This window comes from Falco peregrinus, chromosome 9, assembly GCF_023634155.1.
Source record: "Falco peregrinus isolate bFalPer1 chromosome 9, bFalPer1.pri, whole genome shotgun sequence".
Taxonomy (NCBI): Eukaryota; Metazoa; Chordata; class Aves; order Falconiformes; family Falconidae; genus Falco; species Falco peregrinus.
Window position 1 is genome coordinate 8,296,854 of NC_073729.1, and position 22,738 is coordinate 8,319,591.

Here is a 22,738-nt window from a genome sequence, read left to right on the forward strand (position 1 = left end):
AATGCTTGCCCTTGTGACCACAGGATTTTATGATTTTAATGTCCTTCTAACACAGCTGCCAGCAATTCTTCAGAGCTTCTAGTTTGTTCAAACAGCAGCTGTCTGCTTCCTCGCTGAAGTCAGCAACTGTGCCTGTTTTGCTATTACACTGACAGATTGCCTTTAAGTTGTCCCTTTGTTTTTTGCAGGCCTTAAAGATACACTACTTGCCTTTGTTTTTCTCTAAGCCTTGTACTTTGAGATTTGCATTCTAGCAATGTCAGAACAGTAAAGATCCTAAAGCTGTACTTTAGCATGGAAAAACTGTATATGGTCTTCTGTTGCTTCTAGGAAATTAATTTCCCTTCAACAACGACCTTGGTATATTCTCTCCACTCTCTGCCTTACACTCACTTTTCCATCTTTTGACAGAGGATTGCTGCATAATGTCCTGCTGAATGCACATAAAGTTTAAAAGTAAAACCTGTGTTTTGTTCACACCCTAAGCATTTGACAGAGAGGGTTTTAAAAAATGCAGTCATTACATTTCATAACGGCAGTGTAAGCTGGAATAGATCTTAAAGATAAGAGCATGGGGTAACCAGTACTGTTAGTTTAGACGACAGGGCCATGAAAGTTGGCTTTGACTCAAGTTTCTAAGAGGGGGATTCCAAATGTGGTAACAGATGTGGACTTAAGCTTGGGAATTTGGTGAATTCTGGAAGCATTTTGTTATGAGAAAGATTTGGGGTAATTTTAGAACATGTAGCTCTTCAGGAGAAACAAAGTACTTCTGTAGTATTTTAGTTGATTGATTGGGTAACAGGCTGAGGCCTGGTTCAAAAGGAATCCAAAATTTCTTATCAGATATGGCTGGAAAGAATTCTGATTCAATGAATATTTTCCTTGAATGCTCAGTAGGTGAACAGATGACAGGCAGAGGTATAGTAGCCTTTCAAGTTTTTACACCATGTAAAGTGAATACCAGAAGTACCCACTGCCTTTCATGCTTCCTTTGTTTCCTGCATTCAGTTCAGTTCCAGCATGCTTTTACTGAAGCTTGGAAGTGCCTCAGGCTCCTTAGCACTTAGGCTGTGTTAGCATGAAAAGCATATGAATGCAGCAAAGCGTTTGACTAGTCTTGAATTCTGAGTTTAAAACAGGAAGGCTGAATGACAAATTTGGCAGCGTTTGGGAATTTGGAGGTAAAGCCCTGAAGTGAATTGCCTTTGGGAAGGCTGGCATAATCATACGGGGTCGACTAAAACCTATCAGTCTAATGGCTGCTAGATGCCCATGTCCTGCAGAGCAGGAGCCTAGTTCACTCCCAATTAAAATTCTGGCTTTAATCTGAGTGAAGATGGGCCAGAACAATTTTCTTATTTCCTTTCTGCCCTTTCTTAGTGTCTGTGCTTCATTTCTGTTTCATTTACTCTCATGAGGTCTCTTCAGAGGCAGAGCCAGGCAGGTGTCAAGCCTGGGAGCCCAGACATGCATTTTGTTTGTAATTGTTTCCAAGGGAGCAGAATTGTTTCTTGCTTCATAGTTCTACTGCAGGAGCCTTTCCACTCAATTTTCTTTCTAGGAAGAGGAGGAGCAAACTGCTTGATGCACCTTGAAAGATACTCTCTTTGGTTGCAAAACCATACTTATCAAGAGGACCAGAGTAGGTTGAGAGACTGATCATACTTTGAACATGTTACCTATTTCTTAGAGCTGTGAGTAACCTCCTGAGAGGTGACATATTTACAAAAGTAGCTCTCCAACTTTTTGCCACAAGCACTGACTTGCTGAAAATAGGATCCTCAGAAAGGAAAAGTGAGAGACAGTGATTGCAACTGCTCAGAGCCACCTCATGCCATACATGGAAAGTATAAAACTGAAACATATACGCAGCTGCTGGTACCAGCTGTTACATTCATTATAGTAATTGCTACCATTAGTGTGCTATTAATATTTCTTTTACAAATTTGTAAGAGAAATAAAATGAAAATGCAAAGTCTGCTCCATCTGTAACCATTTAGGTTCTTTGTAGGTCAAGTCACACTAGCAACAATTTCTAGCAATGCTGTTGTCCTCTAAGGAAACAGTTTGTGGGAGAAGCTTCGTTTCTCTGAGTTACTTGTGAAATTTCCATTTTGTGCTGGAGGAGAAAGACAGCATGTCAATTTGGGAAGGCATAGGTATAGCTGCTACAGGATCTGCTTGCCTATTGCAGCAAAAGCCTAAAACCTTGCAACAAGTGGCAGGAAGCTTTCAGGGCTGTTTAGTCTTTGGTGTAGCTTTGTACATCTTGGAGACGCTGGAGATGACAGCAAAGGCAGCCTTTTATCAAATGGGCTGCATGTGACTAGGTCTGAATAGGTGGCTTAGCCTTCGTATTGGAGGCAGAATGCTAAACCACCCTCAGATGCTGGCATTGGTGTGAATCTGAAGTAATGTCATTCTTAGAATTGCAAGGTGCTCCTGTATCAGCTCTTCATCACCAACATTTTCCTAGAAAAGCTTTATTGTGGGCCAGGATTTGGCCTTATGATGTGCAGGTTTTTTCTTCCCTATCCCCTATTTTTCTCCATTTCTTTGGGGAAATTCTCATCTATAAAAGTGCTGTTGAGTCAGCATCTTTCAGCTCAAGAGTGCCATGTTTTTAATTTCGATTTTCTTTTTCACATAAACTATTAGAATGGAGAACGCTACTGATATAAATGACAATTATTCACCCAAATGATGAATACTTCAGCTGAGAAAAGACTAGTTAATTTATCTAGTTCATCTCATAAGAAAATGCAAAGTACTGGAAAAAGTTGTTGTATTGATGGTTTGTGGTCTGATGCACTTTCAATTGTCATGGAAAAAATGATTAATGAAAAGTATATTTGTGGTAAAAGTTAATCATTTAGTGATCAGTAAATGACTCAAGACCATATTAGTACTGTTGTCTGCAACAGAATTAATATGCTAATGCTGCATACACATGGCTATATCGTGTACTATTTCATAGTGACATTTGCACAGTCACTGCTGCATACTGAACTCTTTCACTGAAATCAGCTGAACTTCTTACATGTCTGCTTAACATTACTGCCTGCTTTTGCAGCACACTGAGACTCTCGTGAGGTGCAGCCTAAAGTCTCAGTCCTTGTGATCTCTTAAGCCTGTGCATTTACAGGGAAAATACTTCCAGCACTCCCTGTTGTAGAGAAAATGTGAAAACCATAATCCTAAAGCTAAAAGCCAAGAGGCAGTTCAAAATGGCCTCAATTTATTTGGGAAGCGTATGATTTTTTTAAAGCCAGTGCTGCAGCATGGGAGAAGCGTGGCATGATTTCTGGATGCAAGGGATCCTCAGTGCAGGTGCCACTTTCACAGGGCCTCCCAAGCTTCTCTGAAAAAGGTAACCACTTCTGCATGATAGTACACTGAGCCACCTGCAGGCCCAATGTCTTGAACAGGCTGTGGCTAAGCAATGCAGTGAGATGGGATGGGCTGCTTCTTCAAGAGGCTGGAGGGCAGCCTAAATATTCTCTTGCTTCCCTCACATGCCTTCATATAAGCACATGGAAAGCTGCAGGTCTGCCCCAAAGGACAGTTTCACCACACACCCTCCAAATACCTTGTCTGACTTCATGGAGAGCAGTGGGAGAATGAGAGACATCTGCTGTGTTGGGAGGGATATGCTGCAGTTCTGCTGCAAAGCATTAAGAAGCACTTAGTGCATTATTTTCTTTTTTTACTTCCTATGATGACTGGTGCCTGCTTAAACAGCATCTCCTTGCAAAAGCAGGTGCTGTGTTTCTTCCTGCACTGATAGGTGTCCATCCTTTATTTAGCAGTACTGTGGGCAGAGCTGCAGTTTGCTGAAGTGTGTGAAAGCACCTTTCTTGTGCTGTCTGTACACCCTTCTCCCTGCCTGGAGGGTGAAGGGTAAGAAAGCTGGTTCTGGGAGTTTCCTTCTTCATTATTCTGGATTTCCCCTTCATCCTTATCCAGTGTCAGCTTGTTCACCCTCCAGGCTCAGTGAAAGAGAACTTGTTTGCCCATCAGATTAGCTGACTCTCACACAAATTCCATGCATCCTCAGAAGCAGAAGGCGGCTGTACTCTGAAAGTGAACTCCAGCCCAGGACCAGCAAAGACATGACTATAAAGTTCATCCCAGCCAAAAATCCATCACTTCAAGGAGAGGCAAAATATAAAATTTGATGGATTTGGAATGAAAAAGCAGTTTATTCCAGAAGTGTCATATATAGCCCTGATTGAAGCAGCAAAGTTTGAGGGAGACCCTGGTTAAGTTTTAGCAGCTCATCATTAATACTGCATCTGTCATGTTTTATGATGATTTACATAGTATTACAGAAATAATGGACCAAGTGCTCAGCTGATGTAAATCTTCATTGCTCACTCCAAGTCAGTGAAGCTCTGCTAGTCCCTTTGGAAATTCAGAGTTTGATTTGCAGTTTTTATCGTTACATACAGTATTTTCCCTACTTCCACAGGGTTTGTAGTATATATTTCAAATAACATAGACAATGTTGATAAATCCATCTGAATGCAGATCTTTCTCTGCAGATTAATAGCATGAAGTTGATCTCACAAAAGAACAAGTCCCTGACCTCACATTGCCAACGCAATTAAAAACCCTGAAGAGGTCTTGCTATGGTATTAGCTCTTAGGATTGCAGTTCTCCCAGCAAAAAAAGTAATTTGATGTTTATGCTGCCACAGCAAATTCAATTCTATTAATTCCCAAGTTGCATCCCTTGCATGTGAGAATACCCATCAATTTGTCTTTATGAGTTCTGCTTCCAACTAATATCTATGTGCACTGCCTTAATATGTTGAACCAATCTGTTCATTTAAAAAATACTTGATATGACCTCAGTTTCACTTCTGTCATTATCTTTTCATCCAATTTCTTCCTACAGTTCATAGATCTGAGCTAGGAATGTGGAACCTGATTTTCAGGGCCCTCTGCTTCTGAAATGTAAAGGGACAGAGATGCAGTCAGAGAGCCACCACTCTGTCCCTACAGGGCAGGATCTTGCCTTGGCAGACAGCCAGAACAGCACACTACCTTCTTGGAGAGCTGTGGGCTGCTATGCTGGCCAGGCTGTGGAAACTGAAGTTTAGGATATAATTTTGACTGGGACTAAAAGGAGGAAAATTCAGTAACATTCACAAATTTGGCCTAACAGAGAGACCTGAACTGGTGTGACCTGCCAGCCATTCTTTCAAACAGATCACGCAGGTCTTAAATCCAAAGCCTATGTGTCGGCAATCTTAGACAAAGAAATTTAAAAGCCTTGGGCTTGAAATCTGATTTAAATTTAAATCATAATTGATTTTTTTTCTCATTTTGATTTTTATGAACAGATGGACTATAGCTAGCAGTTGCCCTTGAGGAGTCTTTAAAAGTGTAGTTCTGTGAACTGTTTCCCTGAAGACTGATACAGCTGCTATTTCTTCAGCTATCTCTGAATCATCCTCAATTACTGTATGTCTTTATAAAATAATTACAGGTTTTATCCAGGAACTGAGCCTGGCTCTGTATTTTTCATAAAACACTTCACAAGAGCTGGTTAGCAAAAGAACTGATTTTACCCAACCAAGTTTTCAATTGTTTAGCTTTGAACTTTTATTCTCTTATTAAATGTTTTGCTACCATGCAGCAGCTATATTCCTTTGGAACTGAAATGGAAAAGATTTTGCCTGCTATATCCATCTCTTTGCACTTATCAATTTGTCTGCCAGAGTAAATCACACACGGAACAAACTTAGGAGAGTTATTAGTTCAGATGAAGCTATTCAGACTTAAACCAATAAATAAATTATGATCTTGCCCTGGAACATCTCTGCCTGTGCAAAAGTCAGTCTGCTCTTTCTCTTTCCCTTTGAATGTATAATGGGGAAATACTTTGTTGAAAAATATCAGTTTTAAATGCAAGATGAGAATGGACTGCACGAAAGTACGTGGCATTAGCTCTGGATGCAGGGTGATGGAGGTTGAGTAGTAGCCACATGGAATTATCATCTGATGATGCAAATACAATTTGTGAGAGTTCACCTAGCCCTTGCCCCTCTGTATCTCCAGATACATCTTTGCCAATGTTTCAGCCAATGACAGATATGTTGCAATAAGGAGGGAAGTAGGTGAAACCACTAAGATAGCCAACTGTCCAGGCAATACAGCTCCTCACGCATTAGTTAGGCCTGGCAGGTCTCTTCCTTCAGGTACCCTAAGACATTTGGGGTAGGAAACATTTTGTAAAGGAAAGGTTTTGTTCCCTCTGTACTTTCCACTTTTACTACCATTAAGGACAGCTTTTACTCATGGCAGAGATCAGGCTAAAGTACCAATCTTTCTTCTGGAGAAATGTGAGGAATTGGGGAGCCATATAGCTTCCATGTGCCTTTATATAATGGCACAAGAGGGGATTATTATTCTTTTAAGATGAGTTAGTGAAGTTATAGATTATCAGAAGTGTTGTCAGTAAAATAGACTTTCAAATCTGTAGAAATTATATCTCCATCTTTGTTTTCTCTATTCTTTTGAGCACATAACCTGTAATTTATATACACTGCTATGGAGGATTGCACGCATTAATCTTTCACCAGCATATAGGTTGCTGAAAAGAAGTTTGGAAGGAGCCTAAACCCTAGCTTGTCTTCAGCCCAACGTGCTCAGCAGCTGCTGCTGGAATTTTGCAAGGCTTTTTAATAGAGTTGCCACTTCCAACTGGATATGTTCTGGAATAACCTCTGAACTCTGGTGTTTCCAGTGCTGGTAAACTATGTAACAATCAGCAGCCTGGCTGTTGTTGGGGAATATGATTAAAATCACTGTATGCCCTTTGGTTTAACAAAGTAAGTTTCATTCTTCCAACTCAGAGTGTGCAGTCTGTTGTAAATTGATTCAACTGACTCTCATTTAGGGCATAAAACTTTCGATTAGATCTCTGTGCTCTATTTTCTTAAACTTCTCTGCTGAAGGTGCTTATTATGAGGCAGTGAGAGAAATTCCTCATGCCCATGAGGACTGGATGGTTAAGTAAGAAATGTTCCTGTGATGGGGAACAGTATGTTTAGTACCTCAAGACTGAGCACTCATAGGCACTTAAGTGACCTGGCCTTCTTAAAAATCTTAGATTTTAAATTACTTAAATTATGAGGCTTACAAATTCAGCTTAGTGTAAACTGATTTAGATTTTTTTTTTCCATGTTTGCTTTCTATTTTTTTGGCAGAGCTCCTCATCCAGATAATGGCACTGCTAGAGCAGACAAATACATCTGGGGCCTGTCCTGCATCACACTGACTGCCTTGCATGTTTACACTGTAAACATCGCACGAGGAAAGAGAGACCTAAGGGTGAAGTGACTTGTTCAAGATCAGGTAATCAGGCCCTGGACTGAGAATTTCATTCAGTTGAAATTTAATTTCATGTGCTCTTGTTAAATTGCAGTTTTCTAGTTTGCTGCCTCTTTTGATCCTTTGCTTTGATGCCCAGAGTGCTCTTGTTGTTCAGGGGCTACAGGTGTTAATAACACTAACTCTGTTCATGAAATATTTTTTTTTAATAAAGGCATGATAGATTGCTTCAGGGATGCAGCTGATCACAAGATAGGAAACGTAACTTGAGGATCTTGAAATAAACTTATGATGCTGGAAACCTGACATTTTTCAAGATAAATATATTTAATCAATTCTTCCCTTGAGATTGCAATTGGAACAGAGGCACAACTCCCTTTGTACCTGCTTAGAATTCATTTCATGTCAGTGGGGAAATGAAAATAATTTATATGCAGTGACACAAATCATTGGTGGGTAGGTGTTCAAAGAGCCCAGAGTCTCCATTTTATGTTTGGTAAATGTGTGCCTGTGTCATGTAAGCAGGTAGGCCTACTCATACTACTTAATATTTTTTACAACTGCTATATTAAAGGAGGAAAGTAGACTTACCTCTGGGTAGGGGCAACATGCACAGAGGCACCCTCGTGTTTTACTGCCACCCTATAGTCTCTCCAGTGCACAGTGAAGGATGCCAGTAAGAAAACCTAAAAAGTTTTCAGTATTCTTTTCTGATTTACGGTTAAGTCAAAGGTTTCATTTTAAAGGAAATTATATTCATTGATTCTTCCAAATATTTCAATTAATGAACAATTTTCTCTAAATATCCAGAGTTAGATTTAATTGCACATAATTAAAAATTGTATTGAGGAAAGCTGGCACTTATTGACATTAGGAGAGCTTGATAGAATACATCTTGAGGCTGACTAGTATAATTGTGTTTTCTTCCTCTCAGAATCCCTACTTTGATGATATTAGGCTGACTATAGAATAAATGTGCATAAATATTTCCGCCAATTCCAGTGGACTTCTGGAGATGTTTATTTATTGCCAGTTATTTCCTTCCAGAACATAATTTGCATCTGAGCCACGGACTGCCCTACAATATCTTATCTCAATGTAATAATACATTTAGGTCTTTTAAAGTGTCTGCATACAAAGTGAGTAGTAAAGGATAAAACAAGAACTCTTCAACTAGTATTTGACACCTAGGGCAAACAGCAAGGAAACACACAATCTCCAAGAACAGTGCTCTGTAAGGCTGGGTACTTTCAGCAGAAGTCAGCACCACAATACAATTTTCTACAGATTGAGTTGTTTTTAAAAGACAATTTGAAGTCAGATCTGCCATTCTGAAAAACATGCGTTATGTTTCCTTTCAAGTGTTGCTCATATGGTATGGCTGGCATATTTTGTGCAACAAAATTCATTGCCATCGAGTGGTAAGAAGTTGGTAAATAGGAGAAAACTATCACTACCCACCATCTGCTTCTGTACCACTTCAGGTGCTGCATACCTTTGTGTATGTCATCTGTTGACTCATTTCTAATTGACTGACTTACTCCTGTATCCTATTACAATATTTGGTGTTTCTGGAGGATTTTCATTGTTGTAGGGTGATGTTTTTTTTCCCCAGCCTGCTGATATATGGGCCTTTTGTGTGTAGCTTCTCTGACTGTAGACTATTAACTCCAGCTGTGTCTTCTAGACCTGAGACTCCTATTGTCTGGGTTTATTTGATATATATTTTTTCCCCTCTGTCTTGTTCTCTCCATTTCCACATCAATTTGCCTATTAGCCCTTAGTGATCTTTTCCAGTGTTTTCTGCATTGGCTCTGTTTTTTCTGTTTCTCCTTGACTTAATTTCCTTCACTGAATCTTGGTTTTGCTTTGACATTTCTGTATAAAGGCAGGGTCTTATTGTTAACTGAGTGTGCTTGAGAGTTAAATTGGAAAATATGCCAAGAGGCACACAAGGGAATTTCTCTAGGTCTTTGAGTCAGTGTGTCTCAACACATCTCCCTCATACTACAGTACAATACAGCACTGGTTGTAAACAAGCTGTTCCATTACCACCTCCCTAATGTAAGGGATGACAGTGTAGGCAAAGATCAATACACAGTAAATGTCAGAATTAGGAAACTTTTCTGAAGTTCTTGAGGAAGAGGCAGTGCTTTTTGTAGAGTGGATTCTCAAGGGCGTTGTTATGGTTAGGACTCTGAGAGGGAGCAGAGTCACAAAGCAGGTATAGCAGAAACAAGTCAGTGCCAAATATCCAGTATGCACAATTGCTTCATTATGGCTGCTAGAGGTACAAAGTATATGTATATTATATGAATATAGAACATATCTAAACATACTAGCATTCTCTGGGAAAAAGTAGTTTTGGAACAGACTTTTAGTAAATGCAGAAAATCTGGTGGGTTTTTTGTGGTTTTTTTTTTTAATCTCCACTCCCATTTTGTAATACCTTTTCCCCCAGCTCTTCCCTGTCTCAGGTTTCCTTCTTGCTTATCTTCTAGTCAAAGTGTGCTGACCCTCAGAGATTAACTCTGCTGTCCAGGGACAGGTGGGGCAATACTGTAGAGAGAATAAAAATCCCTTCTTGAAGACCTGAACATCAATCTTGCCTGAAGAATCTTAATAGATTCTTTAAATTCAAGAAAAGGAGACATAGCGATGAAAAGAAGAAAGGTAAACTGAGACACTGGCACATCATTTATGCAGGAATGGGAATGATGGGTGGTACCAGCAGCAAGGCAGTAACAGACTGACATCCTGAGTCGTCTCATGCCCTTTACATTTTCTCTCTCGCCAAATCCAGGCCTGTGACTAAGCTTCCACAAAAATATTTACTTAAGTGAATGTATCATATCTTTTACCAATTCAGATCACCTGCCTAGTTTCACATTCTCCATAGCATCCACTGTGTGTGTGTATATATATATATATATATATTTAACGCTCACTGAAGGAATGTTGTGTTGATCTCACAGTCTCCTTTTGATTTAGTCATAAGTCATACATTTTGCACGAATCTGGAATTATCCCTGCTGTCAGTCAGTTTGTCTTTATAACTTGCTGCTCCTGAAGGGTGGGGGGGGTGGTGCTGGTGGATGTGGTTACAATTCTATTACCAATGTTAATATGATCCAGACCTGAATAACTGTGTTTGGCACATGAATGCAACTGGAAGGATAGAGAGGAAAATGTGGTATCAATGCAAGGAAGGTGCAACAGGATTTGGCTTAGAAAAGAAGCATGGAACTGTCATTGATAGGGAAGTGTGAAGAAATCCCAAGAAGTAAAAGTAGCAATTCCTGAGTGGGGTATTAGAGAGAAGAACATCCAGATATATCTACCAACAGTAATTTAGGAGAAAGTAGATGTTGTCTGTAAAGGGTCTGAGAGGCCAAAAAAGAAGATTAGTTTATGCAAAGTAAAATGAAGAAAAAGAAGATAGATTTCATACAGTCATCTTCCTGTGTGAAAACAGGTTCAGAAAATTTTGTATTCATGTAATTTTTATACAATATTTACTTACAGAGATGTAAACTATTTGATTTCTTTTCCTTTGTTTTTAATTCTTATCCCCAAATTACATAAGAAAGGTTGCTTTACCTTATCTTCTGCCATGCAAGAAATGTCTCTTTGAATATTTTGATTTTTTTAAGTGGAAGTCTTATTTTAATGCATCCTTCGTGCTTTCTTTACAGAGCTCTTTGAAAGGATATGATTTGCTTAGTAATTAGTTGGTGCTTAAATACTTATCATTTTTTGTCTAGAAGGGAAATTTTAAAAGCTTATCTTCCTATCTGCCAGGAAATATATTTTGCAAACAATAGTTCCTCCAGCTTTTTGTACAGAAAAAATAATAAGCAAAACTGCTTTATTTGTACTTTCTGGTGAGAGGACTCTGCTCAAACCACAAGATGAGGGAAATGTGCTCATGGCCTGCCAGATACAGCTGATGGAGTTCTCACAGAAGAACTGTTAATAATTCAGCATTGGGTTCTCTCCTCTGAATGAAGTGTTGCACTGCGGGCTACAGCCCAGCAGGGTCTGGCCTGCTGCCGGTGCCCTCCCCTCTGAGGTGGTGGGACCTCACCTGCTTCACGCCAGACCATTCAGGTGTTGCCTTTCTGAGGGGCTAGCAAACATGCAGTGAGACAGGAGCATCTGGAGTGCCTGGGGGGCCTCTGTAGCCCCGGCAAGGCTAGGTGTGAAGCACTGGTGGGAAGACTTGCTGGAGATGGGCGCTAGGCTGCACAGGGGTTGCACAATGAGCCCACGGAGATCCCCAGGCTGTAGGCAGGGAGTGCCCAGGTGTCCACATGGGGAGCTACCTCGTCACCAGTCAAAAAGAAACTGCCCTGGCATTCTCCCGTGGAAGCTGTGAGGTGACCTGCAAGTATTTGTTAAACGCTGAAAGCCAAACCACTGAGAACCTGGTAAACAGTGAACTAAGACATTTTATAAGAATGTGCTAAAACATAAAAAAAAAAAGAAAAAAGAAAAAAAGTCTTTTTAGGCTGGACCACGTTATTGAACCCAGTGTCTCACATCTACCTTATGTCGAACTGTTTGGTCACAGCCTTAGTCATCTACTGAGGGAAAGTGAAAAAATGGTGTAGTGAAATCAGTAACATTAATAGGTCTTGCAAACAGAAATTCTCAGCCAGCTGTTTAAGCTGATTTAGTGTATCTGTATATTTTAAAATATTACCAGTTGCATTAGATTGTAATTCAGGGAAATACTGAGTAAGCAATGCACTCTCATCCTGTCCTTGTACTGGCAAATACAGAGAACTCGGAAACCATTTGGCACATGGTACCCAAAATATAATTTGTGTGTGCTGCAGATGGATGTTTCAGTGAAGATCAACTGATCAATTCCTAGCTCATATAGAGACTTTCTATATAGCTGTAGGCAAACTAAATAATCTAGCTCTTGCCTGAGTTTATCATCTCTAATGTGAATGTGGCATTTTATTGCATTACAAAGATGATGTAAAGCAGTCATATTAAGAATAGCGTCATATTGGGCAGAAGTACAGATGATTGCAGTAAGTCAGGCTAATAAGTTCCATAAATTCTGAAGGAAAATCAGGTGTTTCCATTGCAAGCTCAAATATATTTAACCCATTCTATTGGAAACAGAGCAGAAAAACAATAATTTAAACACTTATTACTGCTTCTTTTGAAGTTAGACCATTTTAAAGCAAGCAAATGAAAATAACTTGATACTATTTAATCTTAAATATAATCTGAAGCCTTTGAAAACTGTACAATGTTTTCTAGTTACAAAAATGCTCAGCTGTTCTAAAACTAGTTTCCTATTTTTCTAGGTGCTTTAAGTCCAAACAAAAACATTCAAATCTTTTTTCCATGTACAGTGGACTCAACCTCATTTAAATTTGATTGCAACTCTATGCTAAAGTGTAATGGAACATTAATTCTTTCAAAGCTTTTTTTTTTTTTTTAAATAAACGGACTTCTTTGAATAATCATCTTTGATGGAAGAAGAAATCTAGAGGTTATAAAATGAGAAGGCCATTATCATGGTGTTCCAAATGAACACCTATGGCAAAGCATTTCTAGTTCTACTTACAAGTTCTGCTGGGAGCATTTCAATTTTCTGGCTCATCGTCAGGTGAAGTTAACGGCTTTTAAGGGCAGATAAGTCATGTCTGAATCTGAAACATTCGTGACTTGGAAACATCTCTGAGATTAGACAGGATTTTGTTGGGTTTTTGTTTAGCTCCCCAATAGCTAGGCATGACTTTTACAATTATATCCTCAGCTGGGGTAGACAGTTTTACATTTATAATTTCAATGGATTTTTTTTTTGTTTTACGTTAACTGGAAGTAATGCCTATGCATGCTTTTACAGAACAACTATGAAGGATGTACTTTGCTTCAGATTAATCCTGAGGTTTTGCAGTATTAAGAACAGTTGCCTATTCACCATGCTGCAAAGGAAAGACTATTTAATATGAAGAAACAGTTTGGGGTTTATCCTTTCAGCAGGCTAAGACGTGCTTCCATTTGCTAACAGCTTACGAGAATTTCAGCATGGCTCTCCCAGTCTGAGTTGGAAGAGCCTGCTTTTTTCCTGAAAGGACACCTCAGGGTCCTCAGGTCCTTTTGACTGTAAGGCTGGTCAAACAACAGCACAGGTTGTCCAGAGAAGTTGCAGAGTCTCCATTCTTGGAGGTAATCAAAACTTACCTGAACACAGCTCTGAGAAACCTGCTGTAGTTGGTGTGGTTCTAGGCAGAGGGTTTGGACAAGATGATCTCTAGGCATGCCTTCCATTGCCATCCACCCTGTGACTCCATGGGGAAAATAAAAAATAATAAAAAAGTAGTCAGAACTGAAAACTATCCTTGATTGAAGTGAAAAACAAAAAGTGACATAATTTTCATGGGCAGTAAACTGGCATTCGGTTTGCTATGAATTTAGACCTCTCTTACAGGAGAGAGACATGTACTTTGGGCAGGGGAACCTTTCTGAAAAGATGTCTTTTTAAATTTGGTATTCTAACTGCCTTGAGTGACATGTAAATAGTGTGCATGCTTCAGAAAAGTTAAAAAAGCATCAGTGCAGGAATAATAACCTTCAAAGGGAAAATAAACCTTTAAAAGCAAAACCTATGTGAAATAGTATGCTGAAACGTGATAGGATTATACAATTTTGTATTTAAGCACTATCATAGGAAAATCCATCCTTCATGAATAATTGTTTTAGGTATCAGGATGTAGGAACAATGTTAGAGGGCAGTAAAAAGGCAAGTCTGAAGGGTATATACAGCAGAATCCATTACTAGCAGTCCCACTGGATTTAGATAAATGTTCAATGGGATAGCAATTCCAAAGATGACAGAGGCTTTAATTACGATTATACAAGTTTCTTACTCAAGTTTCAGTGACGTTATGTTCAGCAGTCACGTAACTTACTGTGTCTCTGTGCAAGAGACTTTGTTTTCACCTTAGTTAACAGGGTTTATTACCCACAGTGGGAAATCAGAGCATTGGATATATCCAGTGCAAGATTTTGAGAGACATGCTAAGTGTTGTTACGGGATCGGCTGTCAGATTGACTACAAACTTATTTAGCAGGTGTTGAAAGCAGGCCACCAATGGCAAACAACAGGACAGTGCTGTACCAGATTTGGTTTTTAGTGCTGGCAAAGTGAGCTTAACAATCTTCACTTCTCAACTGTTAACATTTTCTCATACTTATTTTATAGGAATATCTAGATGTAGGTGTCAGCTTGATATTAATTGTAAAAGACCTAATATTAGACACAATCTCAGTGGAACTAGGCGAGTTCAAACTGAAGTGACTAAAGTGAAAAATCACTCAGGGTGGCAAGGGAACTCTATTCTGTTATTGCAGAATAGATTTTATTTTATTTTATTTCAGTGTGTTACTGATTGGTATTTATGCTTCACAGCCTCACAATAAAGAAACAGAAATGTACTTATTGAAATGAGAATAGATGAAATACAGTAAGGAAAAGTGAGTTTTCATGGAAAGATGGAGAGGATGAGCTATGTAAAGGCTGCAATACATCTTTCACATACCAGTTTGTGCCCTTGCCAGAGTTACATCTCTAAATTGTTCACCTTTACCACAAAATTTTCTTGTTATGGTTGAAATGGGGCTATCAAAAATAATGCCTTTTTTTTTTTCTTGCTAGGGAAACAAGATTTAACCTGGGCTTCTTTCTGCTTAAAACACGAGGACAGTCAACTTGGTAGAAGCCTCATCCAAAGCCCACAAAACTGAGCAGAATATCTGTATGACTTTGGTGTTACTGAAATTTATGCCTAAAATTACCATTCAGGGCTTTGATTTTATTTGCTTTTTGTGAGCATTTTCTTCTTTTTGATTTGTGAAAGTTTTAATGCCCTTACTATCATCCCTGGATTGAATTTTGAATTTGTTTCAACATGTTCCAGGACTCACTGCTTAGGAAGAAATCCACTGAATGTGCTGAATTTCGGCTCATTATACAAAACCTCAGCTTTTGCATCTGGTCCTCTTTAGTTGCACTGTTTGATTTTTCAAACAAACAAACAAACAAACAAACAAACAAAATATCCTAGATGCCTTCACAACTGATCTAAGCTTTATACAGAAAAGTTCGTGCACCTTGTTAGGAACTTTAGGTTTGTAATGAATGCAGATAAGTTTTATTTGGCATGGTTTTACTTCAAATACGATAGCTTGATTTTAGAAATATTGGAATGGAAAAATCTAAACACAACTACTTCTGTAGTTATGCCAGCACAAACACATCCCTATTCCTTGTCTTTTGGAGTTTAAAATTAGAAATATCCAAGCCAATAAAAGAAAAGCCAGAATCCTTACACATTTATGCCAAATCTGTCCTGTTTGTGCTGTTATAAAATTTAAAAGGCCAGATAGGAGTGTTCTCTGCACTATGCTTGAGCTGATCCAGAGACAACAAACAAGCTTCTGCTGTTTTAAAAGACCTAAAATGCAAAGATCAAGTTAGTCTCTCAGATGTCTTATGAATGGGTTAGGAACTGTGAGTTACGATGTGTATTACACCACAGCATAAAACCAGGATGGGTCCACAAATAAGAAAATGTATGGTATTATTATACTTCTCTTTTTTCTAAAATTTATCTTCTTTCAGGTCAGCTAAAAAGGCAAATGAGACAGGAATTTAGTTCAATACATATCCCAAGCCTACCATAGCAGCTATGAAATGCAGGAAACCTTCTAAGCCACACAACATACAGACCTTTCTATCTGTAGCACACAAGCTCTGAATGTGTTTACTACTGCAGAAGCAACAGTGGCTCTAGAAAGAGGAACAACAGAATATAGATAGATAAAGCCCTCTCTATAAAACATACTCTGTGCACTTCTTCAAATCAGTATATACATTTACTACTTGATTTTTTTTCATGGGCTAAATTATAAGTAATTAATTCCCCCATCACAGGAAAATTAAACTTTTAAAAGTTAATAATCTGTACATTTAGGAAACAGCTTACATCAGTTTCTTATTTTACTGCTTGCTTAGGTTCTCCCAACTCCCTTTCAGCAGAGCCCTGCTTTGATGTCTTGCTCTCTGCCCAGATTGCCAGAAGGCTTTCAGTTGCAAATGCAGATGTTTCCAACTGTTAGATATAGTTGTGTTGTATTATTCATCATCTCAATCAAAAAATGTATTAGTAGGACACTTATTTTACACAGAGGACACAAAAGGAATAATGGGAAAGGTAGCACACTATATGAGGAAGATGGTACTCAGCGAGGCATGTTTGGCAGTGGAGGAGCTAGGTTTGCATCTAGGTTGCTGCTTTCCATCTGTTTCATATATCCTTTGCTGAACCTTTAAAGCACTGTTTTTCTAACAGACTACCTTGTCCATCAGTCAGGCTGGTATCTGAAACTAATTAGGCATGGCTTTTGAGAAATACAATTCTCTTTACAGATAGTACCTAGAAATCATCATTGCATGTAAGGGTTATTTGTTGCATGCGGTATTTTTTCCTAGTTTTTGTTGTAGTAGTACCTGGGGAAACTGGCACCTGCAAAAGCCATGTCTTTCCTGAACTGCAGAAAATAATTAGAAATGTCCATGAACAGATCTGAACCTCAAGGGCAGCCTTGAGGCTTGTTAAACAGCAAATTGAACACCTTAGTCATCCACCTGGCAAGGATTTCTCTTTAACTCTTGCCCTGTCATTCAGTTAGCTCAATGTGCCATCTAGACAAAGCAGAGTGCCATCCACAGGAGACTACTGATTTGGGACCTTGCTCAGAGTTAGAGATATGCAGTAACCCCGCTCTTAATGCTGCCAGCTGCAGAGGGCTGGAATTAACTCTCTGATCAGCTCACCTGCTCAGAAATGGGGGCAGCACATTGCCAGTGAGAAAGAACCAAAGCTGGAGAGTGAGGCAGTATAAAAGCAAGTGACCCAAGATGGTGAAGGGATGAGGGAGAATCAGGGTGGGGGAGGATGAGAAAGAAGGCTGGGGGTGTAAGTAAACCTTATAAAAGCAGATAAAATATCAGAGAATTGTTTTTCCTTTCTCCCCATACAATTTTCCTGATCTTTCTTCTCGTGTCAGCTCTCCCTAGACAGAGACTATGCTCTGTGCAACCCCATCTTCCAGGACACCCTGATGGCCTCCCATTTGAACATCCAGTAACCCTGGTATGCTTTGTATTTGTTAACACAAACGTGGTCTTGGGCTGTTTAAATGACGGTATAGCACTTCCACATTTCATATCACTCAAAGGTTCAGAGGGATCTTTTTGATGTGTGTGCATTAGCTCATTTATCAGACTTTATACTTACAGTGTTTTGAAAATAGATATTCTAATCGTTAGCCTTGAGAGCTTTTGACTCTGAAGATGCGAAACACTTCCAGTTTTTGTCTGTCTTCTTTTCTAAAGAAGTCCCCGTTAATAGGCATATTTAAAAAAACATTCAGCTTAGTACCAGCAGATAGATTCTCTCTCCTGCAGCTGCTTCCTCGCTAGGTAGTGGTGACCATTGTTCCTCTCTGGAAGGGAGGTCAAGTCTAGTGCCTGATGCTGGTAAAGAAAGCAGTAAGTTAACTTATCCATACGGATGTGACAGAATTCTTCCGTAAAGGCAGACCTCATTTCAACTTCTGGAAAATGTTTAAATTCTGGTTTCTGGCTTTAAAACAAAATAGCTTCCCAAGAGTTTATGACAGTGAAGAATATGGAAATATTTCTGCTGTCAAGTGTGCCATCTTCTGTTGACTCTTTCTGGCTTCCTGGCCCCAGCCAAGCTCTTAGGTAATGAACTCTACCAATCTATGTTGTATGAAAAAGTATCTCCTTCAGTGTGGTTTTATTTGCAAAATAATGCTGCCTTGGGTTTTTTAATGCTATAAAATCAAAACAAAAGGGTATTTTTCTGCTGTTCTGCTCTGCTATTTCTGGACACTTACTTTTAAACTCCCTGTCTCTATTTTCTTAGGTGAACATTTTTTATACTCTCCACTCAGATGCGCACCTTTCCGAAACCTAAATCATTCATCCTTCCTTCTAATTCTGCAATACCTTGCAATGAGAGAACCTGTACTGTACTCTTCTTCCACATGAGTTCACACCATCAAGCACAAGACCAACACTGCAATTTGGGGATGGCTTAGTAGGTCAGAGCTTCATGCCTTTGTCACTTAGGTGCCCCCCTCCGTCTTAGCCTTTCCAGGGTACACTGGGTGCCACATATAACTTCCATTTCACAGCACCTGTTCTGTGCAAAAAGATGACTTCAGCTAACTCACAACTCTTTCCTTTAAGTGTCTCCTCCATACACAGCACAAACGTTACCTAAACAAAACTTCTGAGATCCTAGGGATCAGACATTATTCAAAGCAAACAGATTTTTCATTAATCCTTGTCTTTCACTAGTTCCTTCTTTCTTCAGATCCTATTTTTTCCACAAAGTCAGGAACTGTTTCTGTAGGCATATAGTCTGACACAAGGCCAGGGGGAAGCAGGAGGGATTTACGTGGTCAATAGTTTAAATGGGTTTTACTTCTGCTGTGGCTGTAGAGCTGGAGCAGAGCTGGTCTTGCTGGGAGGAGCAGATGGTGGCCTGTAAGACACACGTAGCAAAAGGTGGGCTCCTCAGGTAGACATGGCTGCACTCTGCTCCCAGCCAGCCTTAGCCTTCTGCCATGGTTTCCCCAGGTGAGCTGCTGGTGCTCATGGCTGTGCCAGGGCCAGCAGACGTGGGCTGCAGCCACCATGTCCCAGTGGCTCTGCATCACCATGAGGCACCAGTCTGGCATTGGCGAATCGAAAACTTGAATTTTCCCTTAAGGGATGCATTAAGCTTTTACAAATGGACCCCAAACCATGGCTCCTCAGCCATTTTGGGTTGAGTTGCTGAATGACATAGATTTTGCTCAAAGGGCTGGACTTAAAAGTGCATAAGCATGGCCTGAGCTCTCCTCACACCTCTCCCCTGCCTCAGTCAGCTGTGAGGGCTGCCCGGCCTTTTCCCGCCTTGGGGCCTGGCTGCTGCCCGCCTCAGGGCTTGGTCTTTTCCCACCTCAGGGAACAATCTTTTCCCGCCCTGGGGCCCGGCTGGTGCCCGCCTCTGGGCACCGCCTTTTCCCGCCTCTGGGCTCGGCCTTTTCCCGCCTCGGGGCCCGGCCGTCGCCCTTCTCAGGGATCGATCTTTTCCCGTCTCGGGGCCCGGCCGCTGCCCGCCTCAGGGCGCCGTCTTTTCCCGTCTCGGGGCCCGGCCGCTGCCGAGCCCAGCCTGGCCCTCGCCGGCCGCGGCGCCCCGCACATGCCCAGTGCTGGGGCGGGCGCCGGCCTTGAGTCAGTGGCGGCGCGGCTGACGGGGCAGGGGCGGGCCCGGCGCGGAGGGCGGCTCAGCCCGGCGCGGCCCGCCTCGCCCGGGCGATGCCTGAGCACGGCGGCGGCGGCGGCAGCAGCAGCGGGGGGGCGGGCGGGTAGCGGCAGCGGGGACGCGGCACTGCTGCCCTGCCTTTCCCTGCCCGCTGCTGGCCCTTCCTCCGCCCCCTCCCGCGTCCCCCTCCCCCGCTCCGGTGCCCGACAGCCGCCGCTCCGGGCAGGGAGGAAGGGCTGGGAGCCGCCTCCCTTTGCCCCCGGCCGCCCCCCTCCACATGCAGCCCGGCCCGCCGCTGGGAGCCCTCCCCGGGGGGATGTTTCTGCGGCCGCTGCCGGGATAACCGCGCGCTGACGGAGGATGCTGCCCGCGCCGTGGCGGGCTCCGATTCGGGCAGCAGCGGCCGCGTCCCCCGCCTCGGCTCCGGGCAGCGTCGCCGGGGAGAGATGACTTCAAGGCACCAGGCGGACTGGATCCCTTACAGGTGCGGGGGGGACCCTGCGGCGGGAGGGAGCGGGGCTGCTCCCGGGCTGGAACCGCCACCCCTTGGCGGGTCGGCGCCCGTGCCTCGGCGGCGGGGCTGGGACGCGGCGGGGAGGCGGTGGGTCCCGCCTGCGGGAGCGGGTCGCGGGCTGTGCCTGCCGGGAGCTCTCGGAGCGGGGCCCTCGGTCCCGCCTCCCAACTTCGGGCCGGTCCCGCTCCGCGAAGTTCAGGGGCCGGTCACTGGGGAGAGCTGTCAGGCCCGCGGGAGCGCCGCTGGGAGAGCCGCACTCGGCTCCGGAGCGGGAGAGCTTTCCTCCCTGCCTCCGCCACAGGGCCCCCCCCGGTGGGCCGGGCGGCAGCGGGCGGAGCGCCGCGCCGGCGGCCGTCGCGCCTCGGCCGCGGGGACCCGGCGGCGGGCGCTCGCCGCCCCTTCCGCCCGCTAGGCGCCACACCGGGAGCGGGGCGGCGGGCGCGGCCGCCGCTGCCTGACGGCGCGGAGCGGTGGCGACCGGCGATGCCGCCATGGCGGGGAGCGGGATCGCCATAGCAGCGCCCGGCGAGCGGCTCCCATTGGCTCCGCCGTTGCCATAAGCTACGGGAGCCGCCGTGCGGCGGCCGCTGCCCGAGAGCCCCGTGCGTCAGCGGGCACAGCGGGGGCTCCGCGCCGGGGGAGCGGCCCAGGCCCCGGGGTGCGGAGAGCCCCGCTCGCCCTGCCCAGGGGCCCCGCTACCCGCCCGCGCTTTGCGGAGCTGGGGCCAGCTCGGCCGTGCCCTGCCCCTCCCTACCACGGGCGCCCGGCTCTGGAGCGGGAGCGTTTGCGGCTTGAAGAAGAGAACAGTTTGTTCCTGCCTTGCCAGTGCGAGGAGGAAGCGAGCCGAAGAAGATGTAGCTCCGGGCGGGATGGGCTGTGCTGTGCTGCGCTGCGGAGCAATAATGACAGCATTTCTGAGTGTGCTGTTCGGAGCGACGTTAGCGTTATGGGGTTCTTTAGTTTTCATTGAAGAATCTTTTTCAAACTGAATGATTGCAGAATGAAAGCGTGATTAAAAAGGTGTTCTGGCTAAGGCAGCAAAGCGGGTTGGTTTAATTGGTCTGGTTGTTAACAGATGGTTTAGCTTAGGATATCTACCTAATCTTTTTTTTTTCCTTTTTTTTTTTCACTCCTTAATACAGAGAAATATATAAGCGGTAGATGCACAAGTGGAAGCCTGCTGTTCTAATCTGTGCACGTGATAGTTCTAATCAATATAAGAATCAGAATTAAAGAAATCTGATTACAATGGACCCAAGAATATCACCATTCTTTCTCCGATAGCTCTTTCAGACCATGTGTTTTGAAAAGACATAAGGAATTGGCAATAAGGCTTCAAAAATGACTAGCGGATGCATTCTGATGCAATTTGAAGCCTTGTAATGAAGGCAAAAATACCAGAACAGCTGTTCATAGCTCTTCCCAGCAGCAGAGGAACTGTTTCTCCGTTCTCTCACTGTACACAAGGCTCTGCAGAGGCCAATGCCAAAGTTTGCTGTGGGGTTTTGTAGCAGTGGCCTCAAAGAAGGAAATAAAACATCTCTATTGTTTCTGCTCAGTGCCGTTCAGAAAAGCAAAGGGAGACAAAACACAGATCTTCAGAGAAACACAGATCTGATGATACTCATGTCTTTTCTAATATAATACTATTTTTGAATGTTAACCATGTTTATGGTCAGAAACTGCTGAGGACTGCTCCAAACCAAAAGGCAAACAAACCGCGCTTCTGCTCTGAAGTGTTTGTTTAGGCTTCTAACCTAGTCTTCTCTCAAGAAGTTGAGTTATTTTTCAGTCTTCAGAGCTAATTCCTGGTTTAGAGGTATATCATTGCAAATCTCATTGAACCTGCTCGTTTAAAGCATCCTGCAGAATCCCGTAAACATACTTACCCAGGGAACAAGCGTTTCTGAATGCATATGTGACTGAGATTCCCCATGAAAGCACTGTATTAGTAAATTAGGTCAAAGTACCATTTTGTGGGAGTGAAATCCAGGAGGAGAGGGAAAGGCCTGATGTGCACCCTTCTGTGCATCTCCCTGTGAGCGAAGTGCCCCACACTTACCTGCTCTGTTGCTTCAGACCTTTGTTTACTGTAGTGAATTCAATGGATGCTGACTCGCAAAGCCTGGGGGCCTGTTCCCCACCTTCTTTATGGCCTGGGTAGTATGTAATGGCCAACAGTGCCACTGCTGCTAGTGTGGGGGACAGAGCACAGAGCGTGCTGAAGTCTGTAAAGATAGGTGTGACATAGCCTGAGCCTTGCTGATCTACAGTGTGCTAGAAAATGCTGCAAGCCCTTGTCAGAGCTTGGCAAAGCTGTTTCAACTTTGGCACGGGCTTTAAAATGGTAGCATGACCCCTAAGCTTATGTCATTCGTCCTGGCAATCAAACGTGCATGCAGCTATATACCTGAATTAATTCAAGCAGAGAAGTGGTTTTCTTCTTTAATAAAATGTCATGTTATTCCTTACAAGTGAAACGAGCCAGGGGGAATCAGTTGTGTGTGTTG

At 42.7% G+C, this 22,738-nt stretch overlaps 1 protein-coding gene across 3 annotated transcripts in view; it reads left to right on the forward strand.

Moving 5' to 3' along the window:
• The window catches only part of TUB (TUB bipartite transcription factor), a 164,806-nt gene that overhangs the window by 64,209 nt on the left and 77,859 nt on the right, over positions 1-22,738 (forward strand). The window contains exon 1 of one of the 3 annotated variants that reach the window (XM_055813782.1): positions 19,722-20,198. The exons of 1 other annotated variant lie outside the window; for it this stretch is intronic. In XM_055813782.1, coding sequence (XP_055669757.1) covers positions 20,161-20,198 — 38 coding nt within the window. In that variant the 5' untranslated portion in view covers positions 19,722-20,160. Of the gene's footprint in view, positions 1-19,721; positions 20,199-22,738 lie in introns of those variants that run through there. One more of the 3 variants, XM_055813783.1, reaches the window with a different exon arrangement.